The 12014-nt window shown below is 35.2% G+C and overlaps 2 protein-coding genes across 2 annotated transcripts in view; one reads left to right on the forward strand and one right to left on the reverse strand.

Annotated features, from left to right (window-relative positions):
• The window catches only part of LOC136816853 (uncharacterized), a 53002-nt gene that overhangs the window by 37408 nt on the left and 3580 nt on the right, over positions 1 to 12014 (reverse strand). Inside the window, exons 9-12 of the mRNA XM_067073181.1 lie at positions 11417 to 11515; positions 10839 to 10942; positions 10457 to 10520; positions 1547 to 1637 (exon numbers count right to left, since the gene is read on the reverse strand). Of these exons, the coding sequence (XP_066929282.1) occupies positions 1547 to 1637; positions 10457 to 10520; positions 10839 to 10942; positions 11417 to 11515 (358 nt within the window). The remainder of the gene's footprint in view (positions 1 to 1546; positions 1638 to 10456; positions 10521 to 10838; positions 10943 to 11416; positions 11516 to 12014) is intronic.
• LOC136816821 (lysosomal proton-coupled steroid conjugate and bile acid symporter SLC46A3-like) lies at positions 7291 to 9686 on the forward strand. Its single transcript, XM_067073147.1, has 2 exons — positions 7291 to 7522; positions 8195 to 9686. The coding sequence occupies exons 1-2, from the start codon at positions 7313 to 7315 to the stop codon at positions 9593 to 9595; spliced, it is 1611 nt and encodes a 536-aa protein (XP_066929248.1). The 5' UTR covers positions 7291 to 7312; the 3' UTR covers positions 9596 to 9686.

Raw genomic sequence — 12014 nt, forward strand, 5'->3', positions numbered from 1 at the left:
GCCGGAAAAAAAATTTTCTCAAAAAATTGGACCCGGTCATGTTTTGAGCATTCCTATTACGCGTCTTTGTACTAAAAATCAGGAAAAACAAATGATTAAATCTTGAGAAAATGCCAAAAAACCGGTTTTTCCGGCATATTTCCGGCATTTTCGGCCGGAAAAATGTGTTTTTTGAAAATCGAGCTGAGTCAAATTTTAGACATTGCCATTTTGCATCAGTGTGCCAAATTTCAAGAAAAAATATTGAGTACGGCTCGAGAAATTCAAGAAATACCGTTTTTCCGGCGAAAATCGGCTGGTCCGGCGATTTTTAGAAAGTTCCGGCTTCAAAAATCACTTTTATTGACAATTAAACCATGCTTGATGGTGGGCATTGCTAAAAATAATGTTTTTGTGTGAAAAAACAACGAAATATAAGGAAAAAGTCCAATGAAAATCTGCAAAAACGGCGATTTCCGGGATATTTCCGGCATTTTCAGCCGGAATAGAATTTTTCTCAAAAATCGGACTAATCCATGTTTTAGGCATTGCTAATACGCATCTTTGTGCAAAAAATCAGAAAAAACTAATGATGAAATCTCGAGAAAATGCCAAAAAACCGGTTTTTCCGGCATATTTCAGGCATTTTCGGCCGGAAATGAATTTTTTTCGAAAATTGGGCTCCGTCACATTTTGGGCATTACCATTTTGCATCTTTGTGCCAAAAATTAGGAAAAACTAATGAGCCAATCCCGAGAAAAGCTAGTAACGAACGAACGAACGAACGAACAGGGGTTAATTTATAGGACCTCCACCGGGGTAGGTCCAAAAATTGGAAATTTTAGATATTTCTAACTATACAGTTAGGTCCCACAGCATATACGTAAACCATTGTCCATAAAAAATAATGCTCTTTGAAATACACGTTTTTTTATAAGAACAAGCTATAAGAGCATAAGACTTTAATGGTCAAAATTTTTTTATAACGAAATTGTTGAAGTCTACTATTTAAGTTTAGATTTCATCGATGGTGAAACATTTCACAGTTACTTATGGTCTCTGAAAAAAAAACAAAAAAACAGATGATTGTTTGTTAAGAAATCGAATACAGACAAGACAAAAATAAATTCAAATCAGGTACGGCGAGTAGGGTTTATGTTTTGTAAGCTATTTAGGATGAATAATATGACCACCCGAAGCGACCGTATTGCAGTAGTAGAGCATCCGGCTACGGTGCACAAGGTTGTGGGTTTAACACCTAGCCGGGTCATACCAAAGATTACCAAAATGTACCTGATGCCTCTCTGCTTGATGCTTAGCAATTAAGAGCAGGATCAAGGATAAGTGAAGCAATGCAGGAGGGAGAATGAGTGGTTCCCTCATCTACCATCGGGTAAATAGCTATTGAAAGAGGAGCCTTCGGGTCGCCTCCGATTGCGGTCGGAGACTTACTTTCTAGTATGACTGCTCACTAGTATGACTTCTTACTAGTATGACTGCTCACTTCTTTTCGATTGTACTGTACTTTCACTGAATGAAAGAATGCGAAGAGATTTCTATTACTTACTGATTGTTTTTAGTTTGAATTCAGACAGATGGACGTTGACATCAACTGACGCCTTTTCTTCTTGGTGCCAGTACCCGCATGCGCAAAAGATCTGAAATAAAAAACAAAAATTCAGTTTATCTTGTTGTTGATAGGCTATTTCAAGGTCAAAGTGAATTATGGGTAGTCAGGACTGATCAGTCTGTAACATAAATTGATAAAAAATATTCGAAATTTTTGACCGAAATGAATCATTGATTATTCTAACCATGGAATGGCCTGTCCTACATGATGATTGAGTAAGAGTAGTCTAACTACACGTTTTTTTTTATATAAGAATGGTGTTTTTCCAATTCATCATGAATTTTCTTAACCTTTTGGGAAAAGTTATATATGAAATATTCTTACGGTATTCTTAGATTTGAATCCAAACTCAGGCAAAATCTAGCATGCAATACATACCTCAGGCAAAGATTTGGCATAATTTGTGGAACCTTTTAGCATTGCTGGGGAATAGTTAATTATTTAAATGATAAAATGCTCTAAAAATAGCATTCTTAGGTTCAGTTGCCAAATTTCATGATGGTAATATTCTTAATACCATATTCTTCATTTTTTTGGGCATTTTCATCATAAATATTCTTATAAAGCATATTCATTTATCGGCGATCCAAAAAATATCTGCAATCTGATTGGTTAAAAAGAGTACAATATATCTTGTATTTTACATGTACAAAATATAAATTGACGAAAAGATGTTGTTGCATTGTAGCGGTAGAAGCAATCTAACGTCACTTTGCTACAAAAGTGTCCTCCAACACAAAAAGTGCATTTTTTGGGTCACCGATAAACCGGACATTTGCTCGTACAATATGGAAATATTTCACTCGTTCCGGATTTTCCGTATATTTTCCTCGCCTAAAGGCTCGAAAATATTGTACAGAAAAATCTCGGAGCTCGTAAAATATTTCTCATATTGTACTTGCAACTGTCCGATAACTATTACATAAAAAAAGCATGTATTTCAAAATTGTTCTAACTTAAACCTTTTATTATCCTGTTCTCAATGGGAGAAAAATATGACCTCCTTACTGAGGGGGTGAATAGGTCATTCCCAGGCTACATATATAGTTCAGTTTGTTAAAGTAGAGGAAGTGTATTATCAGACAGGAATGACAGGGTATTATAGTTTATTTATTTAAAAAGATTTTTTTTTTTCACTTTCTATCATTAAAAAGGATAGTAAAAGGTGTGTCCCACTGTTTGAAGAAATGCACCGACGCAATTTATAACTAATAGTAATAATAGCTGAGATTACTAAGTTATGTAATATCTAGGGTAGATAAAGTGAGATTAACACAATCAGAATGTATGGTGCAACATCGTACAAAAAAACAATAATAAATGATGTTTTCAGCGGAAATACCCAGGTTTTAGCCAGTAGTGGCAAATTTAAACTAGACAGAAGTTGTTAAATATTTGCCACTACTGGCAAAAACCGGGGTCTTTCCGTAGGAATCATTACGTCATGAATATCATGAATACAATACATAGCTCTAGTTTAGACGACCGACTTTCTGCTCTGCCTATTCTAAATGTTAAATAAAGTAGGCAAAAAGTGGGCTGAGATTGCCAGTTAAAATCTTTGCTTGAAAAAGATTGAAAGAAGCCATTGGTTTGGACAGCCAAATTTTCGCCCACTTTAATTCACAATTAGAATAGGGCCGTCTAAACAGGAACATTTCAATTTTATCAGAGATATATTCAGGCAGAAAGTGACGTATTCTGAAAATGATATAAATACCCCCAGGTGAATTTTGGGAACAAAGCTAATTATAATTGAAATATTAATTATTTTTATTCACTATCATATCAAATTAATAGCAGGGAGGGTCCTATTTTCAAACTAATTAAAATAATTACTAAGGTCTGAATCTATATTAACAAACATCACATATAAATGCATCAGATTATCAATTGCTTAGACAACCTTCAGACAATCCGGATGCAAATTCTACAAATGAAGTAAATGAATACATACTATTCGCTTTTATTTAAAGAATGACCAATCAAATGATCTTTTAGACTCAAAAGACGATTTGGTGGTGGTTATAAATGTCTGACTATGGTCTATATCAGTTCACTCAGAGCCTGCGTGCTTCAACGTCGAAGGTTCAGAATATAATTTGTTTGACATATCATTTGCTTTCATTTTGATTGATCTTGAAGGAATAACGGGCTACTTTTTTTTATATGGCCCCCTCAGCGGTTTGCGTGAGAACGTGAATGGGCTTTCTCACTTGCGTGAACAAAAATTGCGTGATTTGCGAAAATACATTGCGTGAATGCGTGAATACGGGAAAAAATTTGCGTGATTGCGTGAATTGAAGGTCCTATTTATACACTGAGTGAGAAATTTTGAAAAGTTTTGAAAATGTGGCGATTAAAAGTTAAGTTAAGAGTTTATTTTGTTTATCTTATCGTCGTTGTCATTCGCACAAGCATCGCCATAGCTAGTCCTTCTGTAAATATTCGGCCTGCCGTAAAGCATGATGTAAAACCCAGTTTCATAAAAAGTTTGATCAGAGAAATGGAAAGAAATAGAAAAAGCGCTTCTCTGATTACCCAAAATGTTCTAATTGGAAATTCTTTTGTTTTAGCTTTAATTAGGTAGTTAAAAAAGTTCAGAAAAAAATGGCTCGTCATGCAAAGAGGGCTGGCTTCTATATGGCTATATTTATAAAGGTGGATTGATAATTTTTATTTCTGATCTCTTAAACTTTCAATATTCAGTACCCGGGGGGATATTGCCCTTGCCAACCGAGGGGGGTGCTCCGCTGAGGTTTGAAAAATGGACCCTACGAGGGACTCGTTTTTTCAAAAATTTTGCCGAAATTTGCGAAAAAAGTGACCCTGAATGGGACTGAAATTCCAAAATTTTCTCAAATTTTCCAAAAAAGGCACCCTACGAGGGACAGATTTTTCTATTTTGGTGTTTTTGTGACCCTACCTAGGACTCGTGGAGGTTGAAAAAGGTACATCTCCGTAACCCATTTTGCCCTAGTACCCCCCCCCCCCCCCCCCGGAACCAGTAAGAAATCTTGCACTAACTTTTAGTCAGAAAAATTCTAATCACGATGATATCAAGTTACTTCGAAAAAATTCATTAAAACAGATTTAATTTTTTTTTTTAGCATTTTAGCTTTTTATCTAATTATGCCGTCGAGGTAGGTCTTAAAAGCAGGGTAGCCAATTGGGGTGGCCAATTGGGCTACACTTTTTTTTATAAGAACATTCAAAATTTTTCAAGCCTACGGATGTTCTTTTTGTATTGATGAATTTTTGTCCATTTTCCTAAGAAATTAGCTGTTGTTCGAGTCCGCGAAGCCTTAAATTGTTCTCAACTTGTTCTTAGCATTTTAGCCATCGAAGCCTTATGTTCTTATATAGTTTGTTTTTATTAAAAAACCTTGTAGGTTGTGGGGTATTAACCATGTATTCCACGGACCAGAGAGCAAAAAAATAACTTTTTAGATGATATTCCTCGTTGAAACCAGTAAAATTTTGAAAAAATATTCTCAAAGATTTAACTTACACATGATTAGAGCTCGTTTTCTCCACTATTTGAACTTAGACCTTCTCATAAAATTATCAAATGTGATTTCCTTACAAGGTGTGAATCCTTAAGTTACCACAGGTGTAATGTTCACAACTATCAATTAGGTATAATTAGGTATAATTGGCCCAGCGTAGCGAAAAGGGCCTTTCAAATAGAAGTGTCTGTGGTTTGTGGTTTGTGGTTCGGTTCGCCAAAAGCGAAAAGTCTTCTTTTTTTTTCAATTTCATAACTCTTGATAGACGGTGATATACCTTTCGGTAATTAGTTCTTACAAAGTAAACAAGGGATGGCGCACAATATTAGCATATTTATTTTTCTTATAAGCATATACTTTATAAGAATCAAATTAATAACTCTTGATAGACGTTGCAATGGCTTTTTTAAATAACCTTCAGTGAATTTACTGAATTTATGAATACTGTCATGACCACTTTTGTTAATTTCAGCACCGTTCTATAACAGTCTAGCTTCCTCGGTGATTTTAGTTTTCAACCTCATCAAGAATAGCCTCTTCTTCTGCCTACATATTCATAATTTTAAGTTGCTGGGCCTTCACGCCCCACGGGCTTCTTGTTTACCTTAAAAATGTAAATTATCCTTTGATGTTATTACCAATTATTCTGATTTTCATTTTGAGTCTCTGTTAGAATGTACTTTTCACCGTGAAAATGGTATGGTCTGTAATTTTTCAAAGAAGGAAGGAAGACAAGATGGCCACCTCACTCGTTAAAGAGAAGTAGATTTTAGTACTTTTCACAAAAATCACTACAGTATAAACGGAAGTTACGGAGCAAATTTAAACCTTTTTTTCTAAACGACTGTTAAAAGATTCTAGTATGTATTCTCACAAATCAAATTACTAAAGCAAATGACTAAGCTTCAAATATTTGGGCAAAAAAGGGGTACCCCACAAACTAGCCCAATTGGGGTAGCCAATTGTCTATCCTGCTTTTTAGACCAACCAACTTTAAAAGATAAAAGATACAAACAGTAACAAGAAAATGAAGCCACTCTATTGCTTTGAAAATACGACCGATGGAATAGCTTCATTTTGCTACATTCTTAACGTCAGAAAAAGTTGGTACAATTCTATTTGGGTGTTATTTTGATGTTTCAGTTCTGGTTTTAACTGGTGGAAAGAGGTTATCTCAAGATGATTTTTCCTGTCATCACATACACACTTTGTTTTTAATAAGAATATCAGGGTAAAAATTGGCCAAATCGAAAAAAATACCCTCTACGATGAGTTTTGTTATTTATAACTTAAATTGGAACTTTGATGCAGAAATACAATTTTAGCTACTTTTGCACTCAAAAGTCCTAAACTCTGAAATTTGACATTTCTCATGATCGTATTCGGTACCGTGCGATAACTATTACTTTTACTGCATTGTCATGAGGACCTGATTTCACATCATCTAATATATTGGATATCAGCATTTGATTCAACATGGCCCATTGTGAGACAATATGAAATGACCATTTAGATCGATGATCACTCTTGGTCGTTTTATTTTGTTTTATTCTCCTTCACAGAAATTTTTAATTGCTAAATATCTTTGAATCTGTACCCAATAAAATACTTGTACTAATTTTGGACATACTTTAGGAGTATTTTGAGGAAATAATCGTTTTTTGCCAAAATTAAAGTCATAAGAACTATACTCAAGATGACAACTTTCTTGTCAGTTTGAATAATAAATTTTAAAGGTGTTGGCTTGAAATTTTCACAGTATTATCTTGATGTCCTTTTTCATTGATTTCTAAAAATCTTTCACTTAAATATTGTGAAGGCATTCGAGGCACTTCATCAATTTTTGACTTCTTTCAGCCCAGCAATTTTGTACATGTTTAAATTTCTTATTGTTGAACTTTCCTTTACAATGATTTTATAATACAAGTGTTTTATCAAGGGCATATCATTAATGTCTATAACGCACTGAGAAGTAAGTATTAACGAAAAATCAATATAAGTTACCATTAAAGATGCTACATTACTGATTTTTTGATCAACAAATAGTCATCAAATACGAAATATATAGAACAACAGAAATTCAAAAACAACGTCTTTTAAGACTTCATTCATTATGAGGTCCAGGTGACAGTATCAATAAAATCTTCTTCAAATTCTAATGATTTCAGGTTATATAAAGAAATTAGAGACAAAGATGTTAAAAAATAGCTTGGTAACAAGCGAGCCTATCATTTTTCTATATTCATCAATTTATTACATCAATTTGTCAATCCTGCCGCAACTGGTCTTGCAGAAAGTCTGTTTGGAGAAATATGATAATGGTCTTGCTGGAAATGGTACTACATCATCGTCGTCATTGTGTGAAGAAAAGTCATCAACGGTTATTACAAACGATATGCAAAAGGTAAAACAGTTACAGTGTGTATTTTTTATTTAGCTTTACAGGTTTGCAGGCCACCGTGAAGACACATTGGCTTCTATAAATTGCTCGTACTTTTTACAATTGATATTTCCGGACTTTCCATTTTGTGTTGTCTCCCTTGAGTTTAGCATTCATTTTTCGGCTTCCTTACACCATTCTTTGATTATTTGTCTTTCATTTTTGGTTAAATCCTCTGTCACTCGGTAAGGAGGTTAAGGTAAGGTTAGTGTTCAAAGTAATTTATGCACCCCTAAAAGGACATATTTGTACTTTATAAAGAAACAAAACGGGTTCCCAATTAGCTATAACAAAGTGAACTTGTGGTTAGAAATCATTCAATAGACGTCCCCTTCTTATGCCCCCTCGGACCTTTATTAAGAAAGCTCCCAACCCTACTGGTGCCCCTACTAGGATCCCTACGGGATCCTAAGTTAGGTCTCAGGGTACGGATACGCCGAAGAAGGCCTTTGGCCTTATATTGTGACTCTCGAGCTCCAACCCTAACCCTAACTGATAATAACCGAACCCCCGTCTAGGTCCACAGATTGAAAAATTTCACTTGCATCCTGGCGTCAAAAATATCTGTCTAACTATTTTCATTAGCAGGTAAAATATCGACATGAGCAATCTAACTACTGTCTTTTTTTTTTCAAGGAATCGTCACTTTGGTGGTTTGCCATTCTCGCTTCATCCCAAATACCTTCAATTCTCACTGTCCTTATTTGGGGACCCATAAGCGACGTCATCGGCCGCAAGAAGGCCATCCTTTTGGTCCCCATCATGAGTATCTTACAAAACATTATTTTCCTCTTATGTTCATACTACATGAATTCATCCATCATTTACCTTTGTGTTGGAATGTTCATGGCCTGTTTATTCGGCGAATTCCCCGGGGTACTGGCTCTTTCGTGCGCCTTCATTGCAGATGTGACAACTGGACGAAAAGCAAAATCACGGACCTCGAGGATGGCTTTGGTGGATTGTGCTGTTAATTTGGCTGGAGTTCCAGCAGGACTCTTTGCAGGACAATTACTAAAGCATTTAGGATTCACAGCAGTGTTTGGACTTTCGATCGGTTTCAATGTGATAATCCTGTTATACATCATCTTTCTTCTCCCAGACACAAGAGCTATACAAATAGCTAACGAATTAGACTTCAAACAGTCGATGGAAATAAAGCCTGGTAAAAAGTCAACAACAAAAGATATTGTTATCTCCAATAAAGCCATTGATATTGATGTTACAGATATCGAATCTCCGGAAGTAAACGCGAGTGCTAAGCCGGCTACAAATCCTACTGATAATGACGTAACCGACACATCTAACCAAGAAACGAGAAAATTGAGCTGTGACCTATTTATGCCACACAAGCAAATCTATCTTGTATACAAACTACTCTCATCCAAAGGGATACGTCATTTGATCTTACCGCCTTTACTAGCATTCACATTCATCATTTACGCTTTTGTTGGTGAACTGACCCTGACATCATTGTATATCAAGAACGAACCTCTTGCATTGGAACCTGATTTCATAGGCTATTACTATGCCTCACAGGCTACTATTCGATGCTTTGGTTGCCTGGCAACAACACAAATAGCGACTCGAATTCTGAAAGCTTCAGATATTAATGTCTTGCTATTTGGCGTTGTTAGTCAGATGGTATCCTACATTTTGATTGGCCTTTCCAAGAGTGAACTTTCAGTTTTTATGGCAAATCTATCTAGTTTCGGTATCCCAGTAGCTTTAACAATATCTAGAAGTTATACTTCAAAACAAGTCCCACCTGAACAGGTAGGAACATTAATGGCTGCCTTTGAATCCATAGATGCTCTTTCGTTTACGACAAATTTGATGTCTATCGAAGTTTACAATGCAACTCTCAGTAAATATGCCGGAGCTGTCTGGTTCTTCTTGGCTGGATGTTCATTTATTGGATTTGCTTTGACATTGGGAAATAAATTCTATCTTCTTAAGAAAAAGAAATCTGCTGATATAAACGGAAATACGCCAGGCGTGACAACTAATAAAGCAGTGTCAGCTTCGGATGCTTGAATCTGTTTGAGTTTTAATAGTTTTTTTAGAGTAGGTTCTAGTGGTTGCTTCTAGGCTATATATTACAAGCCTTATTCGAGCAAATTTGAGTTTTTAAATCCTGAGATCCTATGTTAAAACTCTACTTTCCAACTGTAGTTCGAGGCGCTTGAAAATCATTTGTGGTATTTAAAATTTCGCCGGGAAAACCCCTTTGTCTCAAATATTTTGTCCATGATTGTGGAAAAAAAGTCGAACACAGCTCAAAACTATTTTCCTTTTTATTTCATTTCGTTGTTTAGCAATGCTGTGTTTATCGATTTTAATCAGTATGCAGTCTTGGCATAGAGGGCTTGAACTCTAGTATAATATCATTAACTGTGACACTTGGCTTTGCAAGTCGAAAGATTTGTGTGTTTTTAATTTGATGTGATTTGATTATTTTATATACCGTTGTAAATGAGTGTATTTTTAAATCAATGATTAATTATAATTAAGTTTTAAAATTGGTAATGTAAAATTTAGTGATTTTTATTTTAAAAATATTGACATCCATTATATATAGAAATCTGTTTACGCTTATCAATCTTCTCTGTTATCCCTTCAGGTTTTCAATTGAAGAGTTTAAAAAATAATCGCGATGGAAATCATGTTTTTGAAAATTTTCAGGATATTTTCAAGGTTTTCAAGCTGTTTTTCTCAAGAAATCGATATATGTATACTATAATGCGATGATCTTTAAGGTTTTCTTGGTTGGTAGCCGTCTCATCACATTAGCTCTGACAAAGAATTGCATTCCCAGTATCTCTTTAGAGCAGAGCATGGTGCAGGCGAAAAGACGATTTGCTATGAGAATAAGGGAAAATTGATAATTCTTTAAACCTTTTTGAGATGTTGGCAACGAAACAAATGGCTGATGATAGTGTGTGTCTTCTTCTGACCATATCTAAAATTAAAAGGATAGCTTAAACTTAAGAAAAAAAATTAAAAAGCAGTCACTACACTAGATTATTAGAGTGATCAAAATGTAACACACTAGAGTTCCAAACATTACAAAAACCAAAAATATTTTTTGTTGAAAATACCGGCGGAGGAAATAACTAATATCTAAACAACGCCAACCATTCACACGCCCCAATTATGAAACGCTGTGCACAATGCTTCGTCAAAAAAGGAGCATCTTATGACCATGACGGCTGAATGGCGTCTGTTGAAAGTTGAAACAACTTGTGAGCGTTCCAACTTGGGAAAGACACGAGCATACCTGCAACCAAGTAAACATGTTTCATTTAAGACTCCATCTCGCTTGGCTTGAAGAAGCTCCTCATGAAATATTTCAAGAGTGCTAGAGAACAGGAATCCCAAAGGCTAAAATGAATTTAAAACATATTTATTGTTCATTTAGCGACTAAGCTTGAATATCCGGCTACATTACGCAAGTTGCATGAGCTTAAATAATACTGACTAATAAACTGGAAGAGGTACCAAGAGCGACGAAAAAATTTGAGTAGGCCAACAAATACCAGACAATTCTATTTAAAAGCTAACGCCTTTTCCGAGTAAAATTAAAACTTCTATAAACGTCTTAATTCCAGAGATAACGGCTTCATGTCAGAACCAAAAAATTGTATTTTCAACCCTGATCGGACATTATTTTGTCCAACCCACTTGAAATTGTTATTTCGAACCTTGTTCGTATGGAAAAAAGATTTATGTAGCAAGAAGGATTTTTCTAATTCTGCAACCCAAGCGTCCAAAATGTTGAAAGATTTTCCATCTTTCAAAGCAAGCTTTAGCGTCCCGCTGGATAAGAAATAAGCAGGGGTAAAGAAAGTCATGTACCTCTTCAATGAAAGTTGTATCATTGTCAGCGATGCGTGTTATTTTACCACTATTGAATTCTCGATATCGGTCAATGAAAAATGATAATGTCGGATATTTCTACAATAAGAAAAAATTCATAGATAGTTAAGTTGAATGCACCGCTAAACCGCTTCATCACAGGAAAGAACGATAGCTTAACGTTTTAAAGACATTCGATTCTGAGAAAAGAAAGCATATTATTTTAAGGCTTTACAACTTTTGATTGACTAAAATCACTCGGACCATTGACTTCCAAGCCCGAAGAGCTAGACTCGAAACACCTGGATGGGAAATGAAGCCACTTATTTCCCAACCGAAACGCCCGCGCGTGGTTTTTACACAAACGCTGAATTGAAAGTAAAATCTATCGCTAGATTTTAAAAATTGCAGTCCTCAAAAACAAAGGAACCGCTAGATACAATTTTTCTCGCTTGGGAAAGGTTAGAGATTCTACTCTAACCCTTCGGGCTTTAAACTCAATGGCTCATACCAAGTGAAAAATGTTAATGGTGCGATCGAAATTCATGATTCCCCAAAATTTGATTTTTCCCATGTAAAATGAAATGATTCAATTTAA

Source organism: Clytia hemisphaerica, unplaced genomic scaffold (assembly GCF_902728285.1).
Source record: "Clytia hemisphaerica strain Z4C2 unplaced genomic scaffold, Clytia hemisphaerica genome assembly, whole genome shotgun sequence".
NCBI classification, from domain to species: domain Eukaryota; kingdom Metazoa; phylum Cnidaria; class Hydrozoa; order Leptothecata; family Clytiidae; genus Clytia; species Clytia hemisphaerica.

Coding starts and splice junctions, on each gene's coding strand:
- LOC136816821 (XM_067073147.1), top strand. CDS start 7,313: ATGTTAAAAAATAGCTTGGTAACAAGCGAGCCTATCATTTTTCTATAT. Junction 7,523..8,194: donor TTACAAACGATATGCAAAAG/GTAAAACAGTTA, acceptor TTTTTTTTCAAG/GAATCGTCACTTTGGTGGTT.